Below are 20,108 nucleotides of genomic sequence, written 5' to 3' on the forward strand. Positions count from 1 at the left end.
GGAATGGGAAGGGAACTTGCAATATTAAAAAAGAGAGGGCTTCCCTGGTGGCGCAGTGGTTGAGAATCTGCCTGCCAATGCAGGGGACACGGGTTCAAGCCCTGGTCTGGGAAGATCCCACATGCCGCGGAGCATCTAGGCCCGTGAGCCACAATTACTGAGCCTGCGCGTCTGAAGCCTGTGCCCCGCAACAAGAGAGGCCGCGATAGTGAGAGGTCCGCGCACCGCGATGAAGAGTGGCCCCCACTTGCCACAACTAGAGAAAGCCCTCGCACAGAAACGAAGACCCAACACAGCCATAAATAAATAAATAAATAAATAAAATTTAAAAACAAACAAACAAAAGAATGAATTGCTTTAAAAAAAAAAAAAAAAAGAGAGAGATCCGTGGGCAAGTGAGATCTGAACAAAGCCTAAAGGAGGTGGGAGAGTGAATCACACACACGTCACATCAGGGAAAGAGCTGTGGGCAGAGGGAAGAACTTAGTAAGGCAGATGTGCCAGTAAGTCTGAGGAACTGCCAGAAGGGCCGCGTGCAAGGTCAAGGTGAAGGGGAGGACAGAAAGGGGTCAGGATCAGATGGCACAGGCCTCGAGGGACAACATAAGGGCTCACCTTGACTCGGAGGGGATGGGGCAGGTTCACTGCACGGCTTGAAGCAGAGGAGGACGGTGCAATTTTCATAGGATTCCTTTGGCTGCTGTGCTGAAAAACCTGACCAGGGAGCAAAGGTGGGCGCAGGGATCCTGCAGGAATCCAGGTGAGAGCCGATGGCACCTTGGACCAGGGTAGTGGCCGTGGGTGTGGAGAGAAGTTGGATTCTGGTTATATTTTGAAGATGAAGCCATAAAATATCCTGACGGTTCAGTGTGGGAAGTGAGAGAGAGTCAAGGCTGACTCCAAGGCTTTCGGCCTGGGTAGCTGGAGAATGGACAAGCAACGGCCTGAGATGGGAATGTGGGTTTCACGGGGAGTGATGGGAAGTCAGACGCTGCCTAGGGTAAGTGTGAGCTGCCTTTGACCACCCAGGTTGAGATATGGAGTTGGCCATTGGATGCTTGAGGCTGGAGTTCAAGGGGAAAGGTCCGGGCCTGGGATATCAATTTGGGAGGCGCCAGGACAGAGATGGCATTTGACACGTGAGACCGGGTGAGCGCGGCCAGGAAAGGCCTGAGCCCTGGGACGTGCCAATGGCCGGCGGTCAGGGAGATAAGGAGACACCAGCATCTGAGTCCAAGAGCGGCCGAAGAGAGCACACATTAAAGCGTCTCAAGAGTCTTCTAGAAAAATGGTACAGATGAACCGGTTTGCAGGGCAGAAATAGAGACACAGATGTAGAGCACAAACTTATGGACACCAAGGGGGGAACGTGGCAGGGGGGTTGGGGGGGTGGGATGAACTGGGAGATTGGGATTGGCATGTATACACTGATATGTATAAAATGGATAACTGATAAGAACCTGCTGTATAAAAAAAAAAGAGTCCTTCTAGAAGCTTCCAGAAAAGGTGGAAGGAACTTCACCCAAAATGCCAGGAAGCAAACACAGGTCAGGCCACTCTTGTTCCTTCCTCCCCTCCCCCCGCCAGCACGAAGCAATCGGGGAACAGGAGGAAACAGTGGGGCGGAGGTGGGGGAAGGAGGCAAGACAATGAAGCCAGCTGTGCCCTGGGCCATCAGGGGCCCGGACCTCTGGGCTTGCGGAGGTTCTGAGCAAAATGATCCTGAGCTTCAAATCAGAACCACCTATAACTCACCAGCTCCTGGGCCCTGGAAATCTCCAAAGCCGAGAATGAACTCTTTTGTGTTGTTTTTGTTTCTCTTTGCATTTCAGCTCTGGTGGCCACTCCCAGGGCCAGTGGAGGCCAAGGTCGCATTTGACCAAGGGGGAGGGAGACGAGGCACATAAAAGGACTTCACCTTTTGTCTTGCTTTTGTATTTCTGGCCGACTGCTACAGTTGAATTCTTTGCACCATAAATGTGTTTATGGGGACGAAGCTGCTAGATCTCTGTGGCACAGAAGGGCCGGGGGTGTGGGAGGGAGGCGGGTGCTCAGGGTGGACTCCCCGTAACCGAATTCTCTAGTTCTAAGATTATGAGCCAGAAAAGAGCCTTGTGGCTGAAACCAGCCTTGGGGGTGGCTTATGACCCCAGGGGCCTCTCTGCTGCTGACCAAGGGCATAGGATCACCCTTCCGGGCACCATGACCACCGGGAGGACCCACGGTCATTGATGGAGCAGACATGCCTGTGCCGGGGCTCCGGCGGGACCAAACTGCCCAAGGGAAGCTCTTCAACAAACAAGTCCTCGACACCGACTCACTTCTGTCCCATTTGCTAGAAGTTGAAGCCGGAACGGGATGATTCCAGGTAGCTGTCACCAAATTTTAGCTAATCACATGAGTCACGGAGCGGAGGCCCAGCCAGGATGAGTCACTCTAGGAAGGGATGGGGAACGTGTCCTGAAATGGGAAGAGCCAGGCGCACTGAACACAGCCCCGTGCCGGGCCTGGGACACATGGCCACACGTGTGTGCACACACCCCAACACACGCGGACACGTGTTAACACGTGTGTCCACGTGTCCCCATGTGTGGCTATACACTCAACAGGTGTCAACACACGTGTGTGAGCCCACGCATGGACACATACATAACAGCACGTGTGAACCCGTGTGCGCCAGGCTATCACACGCGGGCACACGTCATGTGTGTACACGCGTGTTCGTGCACATACACATGCATGCCATCACGGGGACACTGTGCTCCGTGCCGACACGTGCTGACACGCAACACTTGTCTGTGTGTGCGTGCTTCGGCTCATGGCCACACGCAGGCGTGCACGGGTGTGTGCCGACACACGTTCCTGTGTCACCAGTCGGCGTGTGCAGCCGGCACACGTGTGCACACATCGACACACGTGCGCGCGCACACACATGAAACCAGAGGAGCAAATCCGTCAGCAGCAAAGAGGGAAACAAAAATAACCAACACTCGGGGAGACTAAAAATAGCCCGTATTTTCAGCTGTGGCTCTGGAGGGATAGGAAGCTCCCGGCAGGAAAGAGGAAGAAAAACACAGCAGAATCGGAGCACACCTGTGACCCCACTGCCCCCCGAGAAGGGAGCACCGCCCCCCCATCCGCGGCCATGGGTCAAGTCCGCGGCCAGATGGAGCCTGATGTGGTCAGAGGCGGTCAGCCCGCGACGCCGCGACGCCCTCTGAGACGCAACCCTGGGGCTCTGTGGAGGCCCAGACGGACGGCAGGGCACAGAGCTGGCCGAGCAGACCCTGCAGGACAGGCGGGGTCACCCTGAGGGTCGCTGGGACCATGGGCCAGGGAGAGGCTGCCCTCCCCAGCTTCCCTTGGCATCTGCGATTCTAGAGCTGCCCGGGCCTAGCAGACAGCTCTGGAGGGAAGACGTCAGGATGTACCCTGTACTCGCAGTTTGGGGGAGGTGATTATCAGGAGAAAGGCCTGGGAAGGACCCCACTGCCCCACTGTCTGTGCAGGAAAAAGACAAGGAAAGGTGGACCCCAGCAGAGAACAGGGGAAGGGCCTGCCCTGCCCCCAAATGTCAAGTCGAGCTGCTCGGAAATACTGTACGGAGGGTGGGGAGGACGGGGTCCACAGGTGGTGGGCTTGCTGGAATCTTGTTTCCGCCACTTCAGCTGTGTGACCTGGGGCAAGTGTCCTTCCGGCTCTGTGCTTCCATTTCCCTCAATAAAAGAGAGGCAGAGGGAGCTATTTAGACACTAAATGAAGCGACTGAATACACGTAAAACACATAGGACAGTGTCTAGTGCATAATCATGTCCACTGACTGTTATCTCTTCCCAACCCCGGCCTTTGAACTGATGGGCAAAGGAGATTTGCCAGGGGGCACGAAGCACGGGGGCAGGGCACAGTGTTTCTGGAGGCTCTCTGGGTGGCCCTCGCCAAGGGAGGAGGGGGCAAAATAGAGTCGGAGGCTGGGGGTGGTGGTGGGGAGAGGCTAAGGAAACAGCCCGACCTCAAAGTGCTCAGCATCTGCCCATCCCACCATCCTACTGTGAGCCCAAGCGCTGCTCTGGCCCTGGGGACGCTGCAGGGACAGCGGCAGGCCAGCCCGCGCCCCTGCTCATGAGGCAGAGGGATAATGCACAAATAAACATATAACATAAGGGGGTGGCTTTTAGGGACGTGAGGGGCGAACTGTGCAGATATCTGGGGATGAGCCTTCCGGGCGGTGGAGAAAGCAAGCCAGAGTTTGGTGGGACCAGGCTTGGTGGGTTCAAGGACTTCAAAGAGATAAGCATGGCAGGTGAGCAGAGGAGCCAAGAGGGGGTGCAGTGAGAGAGGGAAGGAGGGCTGCATCGTGGCGGGGGGACTTCAGGCCACTGAAATGACCTTGGTATTCACTCAGAGTGAGACGGGAAACCTCAGTGGGTTGTGAGCAGAGGGGGCACGTGATCTGGTTGTCTGTGGAGACCAGAGATGAGACTACTGCACTAGTCCAAGCAGTGGATGGAGGAGGGCAGAGTGGTGGAGACGTTGAGAAGGGGTCAGAATGCAGATATGCCTTTGAAGGGAAGCCGATAAGATTTGCTGATGGACCAGATACTGGGGTATCACAAAAAGCATGCAGTCAAGGATGACCCAAGGTTTTTGCCTCTACTCTTGGAGGGAACGAATGGAGATATCACTTATTGAGATGGGAACACAGATGGGAGAAGACTTTGGCAGCTGGAAAAATTCATGGATATAGCACCCAAGGCTGATTCCAACTAGAAAACGTAAAAGACAGCAGAGGGGGACTCAGCTTCCCACCCCACCCCTGGCCATGGAGAAGGCCACCAGGCCCATCATTGCACATGGTGGCCCAGCAAACAAACCCCTTCCCCTGTGGCCCAGCGGGGCCTTCCCTGGTGGACCAGAGACACCCAGTAACTTGGAAATACACGCCCAGGGACCTGGACTGCACTTCCTAATCCATGCAAACACAGAGGGCCACGCACGCCAGGCTCTGTTCTAGGCTGTGGATATAAGAGCGCCCGTCCTCCTGGGGTTTGCCTCAGGATTTTTTCACACACACACACACATACACACACACACACACACACACACACCCCAGCAAGGTAACTTGGGCAAATTACTCTCTTAAACTTCTGTTTCCCTAACTGTAGATGATGACAGTGAGATGTGTGTCCCAGAATTCTCCCAGGACTAAACGAGATGATCAACATTTACAAAGATGCCTAGCACACGGTCATCCTCGATTATACTCCTGAGTGCATTCGGTCTGAACACTTCTTGTCCAACCCTACCCACTGGGGGAACGGGGAAGAAATGAGTCTCATTCTCCCCCAAGGCCTCTCCCAGCGACCTCCATCTCCAGGGCCCCTCCACTGTGTGCCTCCTGCATTCTGCATCTAACTCATTTGGCCATTCTTTGGGGAAAGCCATGGATTCGTTGCTAATTTTTAACTAAACACATAATACGTGAATACAGTCTCCTTATTTACAAAGAAAAAGTATGAGCCTTACAGATAATGCATAAATATTCTCCCTGCCACACCCCCGGTCCCCTGAGAGTAACCACTTTTGTCAGTCTGGTACACACCCTTCCACACCTTTTTCTGTGCTTTTACATGCACTGATAGAAACCCAGTGAAAAGACAGAGTATTGTTTTGTGGAGTATTTTTTGTTTTGTTTTTTTTTTTTTAACACGAGTAGCCTCAAAGCTTTTTTTCAATTAGTAATGTGTTTTTTCTACTTTTCTGTGCCCAAACGTAAATATCTAGTTCCTTCTCTCTAACTTTTACCTAGAAATCCACTGGATGAAGGATTCCTGCTTTACTTCCTATGCCCCTACTGAAATGTAGACCAGATTTCGCGGTCAGGATTCCTGACCGAAACTGCCACGAGCTGTGTAAACCGGGTACATCCAGAGCAGTTTCACACACAGGTCACCGCCTTTGTACTTTATCATCTTGCCAGGAAACAAACTAAATCCAACCCCTGCCTCAGAGCTGAAGACACATGCCCTGGCTCAGAGGTGAAGTAACTGGCCTGAGGTCCCCAGCCAGCAAATGGCACAGCCAGGTCTGCAAACCCTGAGCTCTGGAAACTGACATCGGTTTCAAAACGAGCCACACCCCTATGCAACCCCATCAGTAACCTGAGAAATGTAAATCACACACATCAGATTAACCACCCCCAAAATTATAATAAGAAATCGGTAATCCCAGTAATGGCAGAGATGTGGGGGAGTGACTAGTTTCATACTCTGTGGATGGGACTATAAATGCCCTCAGTCTTAAGAAGGGCCATTAGGCTGTGTCCAAATGCAAACTGGACATACCATCTGGACTAGAGGCTTCTCTTCTAGAAATGTACCCGGTGGAAGTGTTCATCCAGGTACACAAGAGGTATGTATGAGAAAATTATCAGTCAACGGAGAAACAGGTAAGTAATTAAGTGTACAGCCATTCAAAGGAATACTATGCAGCAGTGAAAAGTGTGACCGATTTATATGTTTTGACATGGAAAAATTCCCAAGTGATATCTGTGAATTGAAAAGCAAACTGCAGGCTATTTCGACGTAGTTTAGTTCAATATATGTAAATTTATATATATTAATGTGTCTAAATCCATGCTCGTGATGTGTATCTCCATAAAAATCTAAAAGGATACTCTCGGATGACGGTGGTACTATCCCAGGAGGGGAATAAAATGGGGGGAACCTTATTTTCCCTCGACTTGAATTTTTTTTTTTTTTTTTACAAACAAGAATCCATGTATTTTCTATACATGGACTTCTTTAACCCCAAAGCGTAAAAAAAAAAAGTAGAAATCAAAGCACAAGCACTCCCATTCAAGTTGTACGTGGACACGTGCAGCCACAGAAAACACCAGCGGGCCATCCCTCCCTCTCCTAGCATCCCGCCCACTCGGTCCCCTGAACACAGATGCTCTTCTTCCAAGGGAAGGCTCTTGGCCAGGGCTCAGCCTGAGCTGTCCAAGAAGAAACTGTCCCAGGCTGGGCTCGCCTCCGTGCCTTCACGCCACTCAGCCACAAACCAATCACCTTTGGGATATTCACGGAGGATGCTGGGTGGCTCTCACTCAAGTTTAAGCCCAAAAATCTTAGCTCCGGGACAACTGAGGACAGTGGCGCTTTCCCCTTTGGAAGCCCTGAGGAGGAGTGGGAAATTAGGTAGGGCATGCGGGTGTGCACGTACACACACACACACACATCCTTCATCTGATTGAGAGCCGTGAAAAGAAAACACCTGAATTAAGTCCAAGAAGGACTGGGCTGACAAGATTCTGCATCAGCTATAAATCCCACTCATCCCCACACCCCCAAAGCAACAGGCTCTCTGCACGGGATCACGACGGGCTTGCCACGCTTACAGCACCCAAGTGATGGTCTCTCCAGGGCTCACACAGTACAGAAACCACAAATTTGGCGGGCGTTTACGGCCGGTTTTCACTGAGATAAAGCTCTCACAGCTACTTTGAAAAGCAAAACAGATACACCCGTTGGCCACCACGGGAGAGAAAGCAGCAGTTCTGCCGCTCTCAGGTTTCCCCAAGAAACTTTTTCCCGCCACTTCACAGGCAAGAAAAAAAAACCACTAAGAGGAACTCAGAGCTCAATGTCACCATCGGCCAGGATCTCCTTGCAATCAGATTACAGGATTTAATGGGACAAGATTTGACGACAAAACAAAGGACACAGTGTGGCCAAGATGACTCAGACAACTGCTCACCCAGAGACCTCGAGAAAAACCAAACGTTGCTCCATCTTTAAAGCCAAAAAATGGCAGCCGGGTCCAAGCAGATGCAGCCTTCATTCACTCGCTCATTCATTCATCTCCCAAGCATCCCGCACTGGGCATGGGGCACAGACACGAAATGGGGACAAGTCCCCATTCTCAAGAAACTCGCCTAAAGAAGCCGCTTAAGGGGAAAAGAGGAATCAACTAGCAAGTGATGACAGACATCTCTTTCTGCCAGCTCTGCGTCTGGCTGGATCTTGGGCCAAGGTGAGCCTCAGTTTCCCCTCCCAGCCCTGCAGGTGCTGGCCTTGTCTTCAAAGAGCTGAATGCTTTTACCTCAAGTGTGATACTCTGCAATCTCCCTGTCCTTCAGTAACTCCAGGCTCATTCAAAAATGCCGCCAGACACCCAGGGCAGAGTCTGACGGTCTGAAGGCCAGCTGACAGCTTTAATTTGTCTCCCTGGTTGAAAGGGCAGTGGTGTATAAGGTTAGGATCGCAGGAAAGCTCTCAGGCTGTGGACTCCCCAAGGACCCTGCTTATGCAGCCTTGGGCTTATGCCTGCCTCTGTGTGGATCTGGGGAGAAAAGCGGCTTATCACTGCCAATCTGCATCAGGAAGGCAGCGCCCGGGAACGACAGAGCAGCTCATTCCGCCTCTGAGAAGGGGTTTGTATGGGGGAGGTTCTGGACAGCAGAGACCGCGCTCCTGAGCACCCACCGGCCTGGGCACCCATGTGAGTCTCACATGCACGTGCATGGAGGGCTCCTGTCCTCCTGTGCTCACAGGAAACAAGCAAAGTGCAGCCCTAGTTTTACCACACACTGTCACAGGCTGCTGTAGAAGAGGCAAGAAGCATGTGAACCGGCTCCTGGGCTCCTCCAGGCAGCACCAGAAACGTGGCCACACTCCAGCCCCGCCTCGTACCCCAGACCCTTAAGGTGAGGTCAGGCTCCCAGGTGGTCTCTAATTCAGGCTTCCCCAACCCGGGCCTGCGCCTCCAGCAAAAGCCCTGGATGCCCTCCTTGGCCCCCAAACTCAGCCTGCGTCCTGGGTCGGGGAGGTTCCTGGGAAGGTGGCCAGCTGCCCCTCCTCATGCCCTCTGGTCTCTCCCGTGCTCAGGGGCCCCGGCCCAGGACACCCGGCCCAGGACACCCGGCCCTCCTCGGCGCCCAGCGCCCTCCAGCCCCGGAGGGCACCGCGTGCACTGACCCCCGGCCGGGCCCCTCACCCACCTTGAGGACCTGCTGCTTGATGATCGAGGGCACCATCACGATCATGATAACGCCCAGCACGGCGCACAGCAGCCCGGCGAAGCCCAGCGCCGCGACCACCCGGCGCGCTCTAGAGCGGCTGCCCATGTCTGCGCGCCCCGGCGCCCGCGCGGTGCTCGCGGGGCTCCGCGCCTGTGGAGGGACCGAGGCAGGGACGGAGGTGACTGAGGCAGCGACTCCGCGGACGCGGGCCGCAGTGGCACGGCGGGCCCGGGACCGCAGCGCACGGAGGAACGGCCCGGCAGGTGGCCAGCGGTTTTATGTGCCATCGCCGGGGCGGACCGCCCCCGGGACGCCCTGGGCACCAGGATCTTGGGCGGGGGGCCAGGATCTGGGCGGGCGCCAGCGGGCGGGGGAGGCGGGGCGGGGCCTAAGTTAGCAAGGGGCGTGTCCTGGGCGGGGCGCGGAGCAGATGGTCCGATTGGGGCGGGGCCACGGCCGCCGGCCCCAAGCTCTAGCTTCCGTTTCCGCGGGAGGGAGACGCGGAGGTCTCGTGGCCTGCGTGCAACGTTGGTCTTGCCTCCCCTCCACCTCCTAACCCTTCTCCCCTTCCTCACTCCCAGCTGCACCCCGCTCACCCCTTTCCCTGATCCCGCCTCCCCATCTTCTCCCCTCTCCTCCTCTGTCTCCTCCCCCGCCTCTCCCTCCTTCCCCTGCCTCCCAGACCCTCCTCCTCCCCTCTTCTTCTCCCCTCCTCCCCTCCCACTTCCTCTGTCCTGACCGTCGTATTTAGTAGGAATTGCCCAACTCTGGCAGGGACTCCAGAGCTCCCGCCCCCAGCTCTGCGACCTCCTCTCCCCCCGCGGCGCCACACACACCTTCCCGCGTGTGCGCACGCACATGCTGTTGCAGCCTCCCTCTCCGTAGAGCAAGCCCAGCAGACCCCCGCCTCAGGGCCTTGTACCCCTACGACTTGGAATTCTGTCCCCCCCAGATAGCTGCCCGGCCCCTTCCTTCACGACTGCTCCGCCACCTTATCAGAAAGGCTCTTCCCTGCCACCCTGTGTGAAATAAAATAGCGGCCAGTTCTCCCCTCACCCCTCACCCTTATCACCGGGCCACCACCTGGCCTGTTCCACGTTCGTATGTTCTTGCGTTCTGAGCGTCGCCAGGCGCTAGAATGCTACGGGCAGAAGCTTCATCTCTTGCCAAAGCTTGACCGCTGCCTGGCTGGGAACGCTTGCTCACAAGGAACATTTTAGAATGAATCAGCGAGGAGCCTTCTAGGTGGGGTCCTTGTGCTAAGTGCCTGGCCCACAGCGACTCCATTCTACAGATAAGGAAACAGGCACAGAGGGTTAGGTCAACAAACCCAAGTCCCTGCTTTCTAACGAACAGGGAGACAGACGATTGGCAAGTGAACAAATGAACGATGGATTGCAGATAAGTGCTCCAAGAAAATGAAACCTGGGCGCGTGCTCCGCTGCAGCCCTCCACCCCACCTGGACTTCTGGACCCCTGATGTAGACCAGTCGCCTCAGTCTCTAGTTGGGGCCACGCAGAGATAGGAGGGCAGCGTCCCCAGCAGCTGGGTAAGGCAGGCCAGTCCCTGAGGGCTCAGCATGAGGCCTTCTGAAACTCTTCTTCAACCCTGGAAGGAAGCAGCCTTCTCCCAGGCCCACCCTTAAGCAGCACAGCCTGGCCTGAGTCAGTATTTATCAGGCACCTGCTGTGACTAGCCAGAGAGCCTTGCCCGGCATCGTGTTCCCCTTGGGAGACCCGACATTGTCCAGGGTCACGGGAGCAGGGACCCAACCCCTGACCTAGATCAAGATGGCTGGGGCAAAGGTGGCTAGATCAGGCGGCTGTGGTGTCAGATGAGGACAGGTTCCAAGAAGTCCATGCTGCAGGATTTCCTACCCTAGAGTCCTGGGGAAAGTGGCTTGGCCCGTTCTGTGCCTCAGACCAGTTCACCGGTCAAATGGGGATAATAAGAGCCTCTCTCCAAGGGCTATTGCGAGGATTAAATGAGTTGGGAAGATGTGACAGTGCGTAGAACAGTGCCCCAAGGTGAGAGCACCATGAAGCTAGCTGTTCTTGTTGCTGCCCCGAGGTCCTAACTGACCTGGCTTCTGCTCACCTTTCTGTCCCCATCTCCCAACCTCTCCCCTTTGTTCTCTCTACCCCAGGCTTCTGGGCCTTCTTTCTGTTCCTTAAACAGCCCCAGCTTTTTCCAGCCACAGGGTCTTTGCACTTGCTGTTCCCTCTGCCTAGAATACACTTCCCCAGACCTGACGCCTTCTCCTCCTGCAGGTCTCACTTCAAAGCCTGCTCCTTAGAGAGGCCTTCCCTGTGTAATCTGTCCAAAACGAAAGTCCAACCCACCAGTCACTCTCTATCAAATCACCCCATTTTATCTAAAATTGTCTTATTCGTGTATCTGTTTACTTCTTTCTCTCCCCAGCTCCCAAGAGAGAGAAGCCGGTCTGTTTTTGCGAATGGATGTATCCCCAGCACCTGGAACAATGCCTGGCACCTAGTACATACTCAATAAAGGCTTGAAATAATTGATCTTTAATTAATCAACCAACTCATTCATTAATTAATATAATTTCATTGAATTCCTTAAGGCCTTCAGCGGCCATCAGCTGTGGGGATTGTTTTATGTTTGCTGACTTTTGTAGTTCTTGGGAATTAACTAATTAACTAAAATCTGGGGTCTGTGCTCGCCCTGACGCCACCCCCTTCTTTGATACCCAGCTTCCCTCGGCAAGGACTGGCTCGCCTTGACCATCTCACCCAATCTAACTTTCAAGTCTTCAAGGTCGAAATGTACGTGATGCTTACCCAAGAGAGCCCCCAAGGCCACGGCAAGAGTGTTCTCATGTCACGCCACACTGTCACTTGACAAGAGAGAAAGCAGAGATGAAAGGATGTCTGAGACACGTGACCAGCCGTGACCTCGCTGTGGGGAGTCACATCCACTGGGGGAGTAGGGGGCAGTGACCTAAGTAGCCAGAGAAAAGACTTCGTCATGTTTCAGAGAGAGGCTTTGCCAGGACGAGGCAAGACAATGATGCAGAGGGAAAAGAAAGATTAATGATAGTAAAATATTATCAACGTGCATGTCAGAGAGATCCTGTAAATGCCAAGTCAGATGACGTTCCTCCTCAGCTCTAAACCCTCCCACGATCGAAAGACAGTTAGTGGGAGTGTTGGCAAGGAGGTGGAGAAATTGGGACCCTCATACACTGCTGGTGGGATTGTAAAATGGCACGGCCACTGTGGAGAACAGTCTGGAAACAGCTCCTTGAAAGACTAAACACAGAGTTGCCATAAGTCCCCGCAGGTCCCCTCCTGGGTATACATGAGAGAAATGAAAACTGTGTCCGCACAAAAATGTGTGCACGACAGCACTCTTCACGGTAGCCAAAAGGTGGAAGCAACCCAAATATCCCCCACTGACACATGGATAAATAAAACATGGAATATCCCACAATGGAATGTTATTTAATATTAAAAAATGAAGTACTGGTCCATGCTGCAACACGGATGACTTTGAAAACGTTACCCTAAGTGAAAGAGGCAGTTACAAAAGACCACATACAGTATGATTCCATTTCCATGAAATGTCCAGAACAGGCAAATCCATAGAGACAGAAAACAGGTTAGTGTTTGCCTAGGCTGGGGGTCAGAAAGAATCGGGAGTGACTGCTAAGGGTTCTTTTTGGGGTGACGGAATGTTCTAAGATCGATTGTGGGGATGGTTGTACAGCTCTGTGAATAGACTAAAACCCACTGAATTGTACATTTTACATGAGTGGGTTGTATGCTATATGAAGTATAGCATATTTCCTGTGGTTCCCACCTCACTCAGAGTAAAAGCCCAAGTCCTCACCACAGCCCACTCTGTGAGCTCTGTGGGTCACCCTCATCTCCCTGACCTCGCGTCCCCCTCTCCCCCAGCCCACTGTGCTCCACCTCCTGGCTGTTCCTCAAACCTGCTGCTGTTGCCCCTGCCTCAGGGCCTTTGCACTTACTGGTCCCTCTGCTGGACCACTCTTCTCTCAAACCTCCATGTGGTCACCTTCCCTTCCTTCAAGTCCTTCTTTATATGTCATCTTCTCAGCAAAGACTTCCTTCCTATCAACCTTCTCAAATTACAACCACACCCACAATCCCCCCATCTCCCTGCCCTGCTTTATTTTTCTCCATTATGCTTACCACCATCCAACTCTACATTATTCCTGTATTTGCTTGTTTTATTGGTTCTCTTCCTCCTCTGGAATGAAAAAGTCTCCACAAGGGCAGGAATCTATTTGTTCATTGCTGTATCCCCAACTCCTAGAACAGTGCCTGGAACACGGTAGGTTAATCAATAGGCATTGATAAACAACAGCTATAAGAGCCCAATGGTTAAGAACGTGCAGCCAGGTTACATAGCTGTGTGGCCTTGGGCAAGTTGCTTAACCTCTCTGTACCCTGGCTTCTTCCTTATCTATGCAGTAGAGGTAATCTCAACAGTGCCCACCTCCTGGCATAGTCAACGGATTAAATGAGCTAATCCTGGTTACACACTTATCGAGGTGCCATCCTTATATGGGATCATTACTGCGTGCAGGCTGCCACACGTGGTCCGCCCCACCTCAGCCCAGGAAGAATTATTATTACCACCTGGAACAATGCATGAGCGGTATTGCATGGAAGCTGAATGGCTCGATTCAGAAGAGTCGTAGCTGGTTAGTGGCAGAGCAGGGATGGAACCAAGTCACTTGGCTCCAGAGCCCAGACATGAGTCATTACTCTCTTTGCTGAAGAAAAAGTGGAGAGAGGGAAAAGAGGAAGTAGTTGGGGAGAGTGAGAGAAAGCACAGGGAAAAAAGAAAAAGCCAACGAGGAAGAGGAAACAATCGTGTTTGGCCACATCTGCCACCTAGGTCGCCACTGGGTGAAGACAGACCCAGAACTCACATTCTCTGCTTTTATTCATTCAGCTGATATTGACCTACTATATGCCAGGCACTCTGGTAGGTGCTGGGGACCCAGCAGTGAACCTACAAAGCCTTGCTGATCTTCTATTCCAGCAGACAAGCAAGATCAATAAATGGTAAACATGATCATTGGTAAATTTTATAACATGCCAGGGCTGCGCTGCCCTATACGGTAGCCACTGACCACGCACGGTGACAAGACACTCGAAATGATGTTCACGTGAGAGCTGCTGTGTCCTACACATGCCAGGTTTCAAGGACTTACTGTGAAATAAAGATCATAAAATATCTCAGTATTTGTATGTTGATTACACGTTGAAATGACAACATTGGGATATGTTGGGCTAATTAAAAATATACTATTGAGATTAATTTCTCCTGTTTCTTTTTACTTTTTAAAATGCAGCTACTGGAATTCCCTGGTGGTCCAGTGGTTAGGACTCCACACTTTCACTGCCGAGGGTGCGGGTTTGATTTCTGGTTGGGGAACTAAGATACCACAAGCCAAAAATAAAATAAAATGCCGCCGCTAAAAATTTTTTTTAATTGCACATGTGGCTCCCATTGCATTTCTGTTGGACTGGGCTGTGTTAGAGGATGATATATGATTTAGCAGGAAAAATAAGAGAACAGGGTAAGTGCCCCCAGTGGGCAGGGTTGCAATTTAAATGGGGTGGTTGGGGGAGGGCCTCTGTGAGAGGATGACATTTGAGCAAAGACTTTAAGTAAGCGCAGGAACGAGCCACGTAGATATCTGGGGAAGGTCTTTCCAGGCCCAGGCAACAAGTCAGTGCAAAGGTCCTGAGGCAGGAGTGTGCCTGGATAGATGTTCGTTAAGATGCTATAATATCTCATTGTTGCAAATGACTTCTTAGGAGCTGTTTTTCTTCAGTAGGTGAAAATGACTCCTGCAATTTTTTTTTTACAATCCTTTTTTTTTTTGGCCGTGCCAGGCGGCTTGCTTGTAGGATCCTAGTTCCCCAACCAAGGATTGAACCCATGCCCCCTGCAGTGGAAGCACGGAGTCCTAACCACTGGACTGCCAGGGAATTCCCAGGACACTTTTGTAGAATTCAGGAAAGTAGATTTTATTTGACACAGAGTACAATAGGGCTGCAGGAAGAGCAAACTGAAAAGACAAAGCAGGAGAGACACAGTTCTACTGAACAATTAAGTAACAGGAGGGCAAGTCATTAAATGAAGAACAAAACAGTTGAGCTTGATCAAAGAATGCTCTTTTTCTAATGCCCATACTTGCGGAATTCCCGCTCTCTGTTGTCCAGCGGACACACCTACTGTGTTCTGAGACAGCAGGAGATGCAGGGGAAGTGCTTAAACTCCCCCATGCAACAACACATCTTCAGAAGTAGTAGACACCTGGTTAGCTTGACATTCTATGCAAAGATTCATAACGTGGTTCCTGCAGATGGCACAGTGACCAACCACACTATCGCAGGCTCAGAGGGCTACCGCATTTCCCCCTTTTCACATCTAAGCGCTTCTTGCCTGCACTGATGCTGGTGCCACCCCAGGTATCCACATCCATCACCACCGCCATTTTGGAAACACACAGACCCTTGCAGCTGTGTGAATATTAATATTAGTGGAGGTCTCCAGAGTCTCACCACCACCACCACATCCCCTAGGAGACTCAGCCAAGCCCCTACAAAACGCTGACTTCCTGCAGAATCATCCACCACCTTGGGACTCTCCAGACATCTTCGTTCGCTAAAAGCTGCCAGTTGAACTTCACCTTTGCCCCCGCCTCTCAGGACTTGAGACACCTATGTCTCTCTGGCAAGAGCTAAGTCTCCAACAAAAAACCACCTTCCAGATCAAAGGTGTAAGTGTGTGGGAGGGTTCAGCTGGCAACCAGGAGCTAATAACTCTGCTCTGTGTCTGCCGGATCACAAGAGAAAAGCCTCTGCCTGCTCCCACAGCCCAGACGGCTGGAGACGTGAGGATGGTTCCAGTCTCAGGACCCAGGAGGCTCCTCTGAGGTCACCTGGCCCTGCCGGACCTGCAGGGATGAACATCCACCCATCCATTCATAGAGCAGATATTCACCCAGCACCCACTCTGTGCCAGGCCTACCGTGTGCTAGGGGCAGGGGATAGAATAGTGAACAAGACAGACAGGTCCCCTCTGTCCTGGCCTCACGTTTTAGCAGGGGAGAGAGATTTTAAAACAAAACAAAACACACCTAAGCAAATAAATAAGGATTTTATATGATGCTAAAGTGCCAATGAGAGAAACAGATGAGGTAACACCACAGAGAAATGAGGGGGTGGAGGGGTGAGACCAGAAGGGTGAGACCGGGGAGGACATTCTGGCAAAATACCCTGTGGCAAGGAGATGTCCCATCTGTTCAAGGAACAGATAAGCAGAGACGGCGCCGTGAACGGAAGGCCCCTCAGATAGCATGACCGCCCAGTTTATATCTCTTGTCCCAATATGATTATTGCTAGCACCCTCCCCCTTTTACCCTCAAAGTTTGTGCAATAAATTAATTGTTAGGTTTTTCTTAGGCCATGGTAAAGAATTCCAATTTTAGCCATGGAGATCTCATAGCAGAAGAGTAACCTAAATCAGAGTGATCTGATTTAGGTTTTACAATACCTTTCAGGGAATTCCCTGGTGGTCCAGTGGTTAGGACTCTGCGCTTTCACTGCCGGGGCCCAAGTTCAATCCCTAGTCGGGGAACTAAGATCCCACAAGCTGCGCGGCACGGCCAAAAAATAGAAAATAAAAAAAATATATGGGACTTCTCTGGCGGTCCAGTGGTTAAGACCCCACGCTTCCACTGCAGGGGGTGCAGGTTCGAGCCCTGGTCAGGGAACTAAGATCCCACGTGCTGCGCGGTGCGACCAAAGAAACAAATCTTTCAATGATTGCTAATTTTGAAGGGGTGATAACTGTTACGTGAAGCATTTTCGAGGTGCATACTGCAGGATGTAGGGGAGAAAGGCCATCGTGACTGAGAGTAGCTTCAAAATAATTCACTAAAAGAGAAAGTGAAAAGGATGGATGAAGCAGCTGTAACAAAAAAACTTGATAGGTGTTGAATCTGAAAAATGGGTCCATGGAGGTTCATGGTACGATTTTCTCTACTTTTGTGTCTGTTCCTACTATAGACTGAATGTTTGTGCCTCCCACACACACAACACGCACACAAAAAATTCATATGTTAAATCTTAACCCGCAGAGTGATGGTATTTGGAGATGGGGGGTCTCTGGGTGGTGATTAGGTCATGAGGTTGGAGCCATTTTGAATGAAATTCGTGCTCGTATAAAGGAAACCCCAGAGAGCTCCCTCACCCCTTCAGCCACATGAGAACACAGGGAACCTATAACCATCTATGAACCAGGAAGTGGGCTGTCACCAGACACAGAATCTGCCAGCCCCTTGGTGTTGGACTTCGAGCCTCCAGAACCATGAGAAAAAAAATATCTGTTGTTTATAAGCCACCCAGTCTGCGGTATTCTGTTACAGCAGACACAGCGAACTAAGACAATTTCCCTTTTTTTTTTTTAAAGAATAAAAATACATCTCCCTGACTGCTGCTTGAGGGTCAAGAGTAAAAAGTGTGGCTCAGCTAGGATGAGAATGAGGTTGCCCTGAGCAGCCTGGGTTGTAGTGACTTGGGTTGGGGAAGCCAGGGAGACCTGGACGGATGGAAGGTGTATTTGGGACGGATGGATCGGGGGTGAGGGGTAAAGGCAGGGAAGAAATCTGTGTCATATCAGGAAGGGCTCAGTCATTCAACAAATATTCATTGAGCATCTACCCTGTGCCAGACACAGTGCTGCGCTGGGGGATCCAGTGGTGGGCGAAGCAGCCATGGTCCCAGCCCTCTTGGAGCTCACAGTACTGAAGGAGAGACTGACAATAAATAATCACAGAGGTCTAGAATTACAAACTGCACAACAAAGGAAAAAGAGAGAGTTCTCGCAGAGCTTGAGAGTGGGAGGTCCTGTGCCAGGATATTGTCCTGTCCCTCCAGAACCACCTTCTGCTCCTCCATCTTGATGTCTTCCCTAAGAAGGTGACCCTCAGAAACCAGGTCAGCAGCCTCCCTTGTCCTCTGGTTTCTAGCTGGCTCTGGCCACCGGGAGGTAGGAGATCTGAAGAAGTTGAGTGAGGGGAAAGATCCCACATGCCGCGCGGTGAGGCCCCCAAAAAAAAAGCAGAGGTGAGGCCCTCCTTGTCCACCATATGTCAATTCAGAAAGCCTTCACTGGCTGGCCCAGATGGGGTCAGGTCCCTCAATCATTCATTCATTCATTCCACAAACCATGGCATGCACTGGGCCCTGCTGTGAAGACAGGCAAGGTCTTTGCCCTTGTGGTGCTTTCATAGCAGTGGAGGGGACAGACATAAGCAATCAGGCTGGGTAAAATTAGAGTGCCATGAAAATAAAACAAGAAGACGTCATAAGGAGAGTTACTTGAGATGGGCCGGCCGGGGAGGCCTCTCTGAGGAGGTGGCCAGACTTTGAGGGAGAACGTGGGGACCTGTGAAAAGTGCTTAGAGCAGTGAGCACAGCACGTGCCAAGGTCCTGGGGTGAGCACAGCACGTGCCAAGGTCCTGGGGTGAGCACAGGCTGAACACATCAGAAGATCCACAAGAGGCTAGGGAGGCTGCATCTCAGGGAGTGGCAGGGGGAGAAGTGGGGGACCTGGACCAGCGCCAGAGCTGCAGGGCCTTGTGGGCCCCGGGGAGGGGTCTGGGCTTTATGCCTGGGCAACGGGAAGCCAGTGCAGGATTTAAGCAGGAAGTAACTTGATCCTATTTGCTTTGAAAAAGGTTCACTCTGTGACCTCTGTAATACACCCTCCCCAAAGCAGATTCCTTTCCCTGGGAGCATTTTTCTCAGGTGCAGGTGGCATTATAGACTCAGTGGTATGCGAATAATATCTTTGTCCCCACTGGTCTGGGACCTGCGTGAGACCGTGTCCCCCTTGCTGACAGGAAACTCTCAGTAAACACAGTTAAACAAAGAACGCTGTGAGTGAGCATCCTGTGGTCCCTCTCGGCACCACCCCATCTCTGCCCAAACGGGAGTTCCTGCTGCTGGCAGCTGTGTGCAGAATGGTGTTGCCATCCATTTCTTGCCAAAGAACATTTTTGGAACCTGCTTGGACCTGGGTTTCAGCCACCTCTGGCACACACCTCAACCCGGTGCCCAGAGACAGTGTCCCCATGCAGGAAAGAAAACGGCAACTTTGCTGTTCTACAGTTGAGTGAATTTTTTAAAAGGGCAAAGGCCTTTTCTATCCTAAAGGATTCTTTGTACCAACGTTGGCCTCAACAACACTCCTGCCTGGCGGCACAGCGGCCGTCCTCTTGCTCTGATGCTGTGGGATGTGTCCCCAGGCGTCGGCAGACCCCAGGCAGACGAGGTGGGTGTTGTAAAGGAAGGAGCCGTGACAGGAGCTGCAGTTTTCTGGGCAGGAGAGAAAATGTTCTGGCAGGAAAAACAGCAAAACAGATGGGGACCTGCTGCAGACAGAGCTGTTTAGTTAGACTGAAGCACGAACACTTAGCTTTCATTGAAAAAAGCCAGTGTACAGCAGGCCACACACGGTGAGAGGTTAAGTGGTTCTCTTGAGTTAGGAAGAGTAGCCTGAAAAACTCCGCTCAGATTTCAACAAACCAGCGCTAGTACACTTTGGACCTGAAAACAAAAGCCCTAAGAAATTGAGAGAAAGAGAGAGAAAAAGTTGGACTGTGGGGCTTTTGTGTGCTTTTAGATACTTCCCTGAAGGCTGCTGGCATAATCATGCCACCTTCACATTCCACATTTCAGTTCCTTGAACAAAGTTCACTCCCACCCCAGGGCCTTTGCACCTGCTGTGCCCTCTGCCTGGAATCCTTCCCCCGCCCCTCTTCACATAGTTGGCTCTTCTTCATTCAGTTTTCTGCTCAAATTTCACCTTCCCAGAGAAGCCCCACCCTCCCTCACGCTCCAGCAAACCACTCTATTTTCCTTCTTGAACGTTGTCTGAAATTATTCTGTTGGTTTATTCGTGGACTTGCTTTTGTGTCTGTCTCCACCCACTGGAATGCAGCTCTATGACAGCAGGGACCTCTCTCATGCTCTCCAGTACCCAGAACCATCCTGACACATAGAAGACAC

The 20,108-nt window shown here is 51.9% G+C and overlaps 1 protein-coding gene and 1 pseudogene across 1 annotated transcript in view; both read right to left on the reverse strand.

The window, feature by feature from the left end:
• The window catches only part of SCARB1 (scavenger receptor class B member 1), a 77,236-nt gene extending 67,946 nt beyond the window's left edge, over positions 1-9,290 (reverse strand). Inside the window, exon 1 of the mRNA XM_061169349.1 lies at positions 8,999-9,290. Within this exon, the coding sequence (XP_061025332.1) occupies positions 8,999-9,124 (126 nt within the window). The 5' untranslated portion in view covers positions 9,125-9,290. The remainder of the gene's footprint in view (positions 1-8,998) is intronic.
• Positions 9,291-15,208: 5,918 nt separating this feature from the next.
• On the reverse strand, positions 15,209-15,531 carry LOC133075798 (E3 ubiquitin-protein ligase RBX1-like; annotated as a pseudogene).
• Between the last annotated feature and the right edge of the window lie 4,577 nt (positions 15,532-20,108).

Source organism: Eubalaena glacialis, chromosome 15 (genome assembly GCF_028564815.1).
Source record: "Eubalaena glacialis isolate mEubGla1 chromosome 15, mEubGla1.1.hap2.+ XY, whole genome shotgun sequence".
NCBI classification, from domain to species: Eukaryota; Metazoa; Chordata; class Mammalia; order Artiodactyla; family Balaenidae; genus Eubalaena; species Eubalaena glacialis.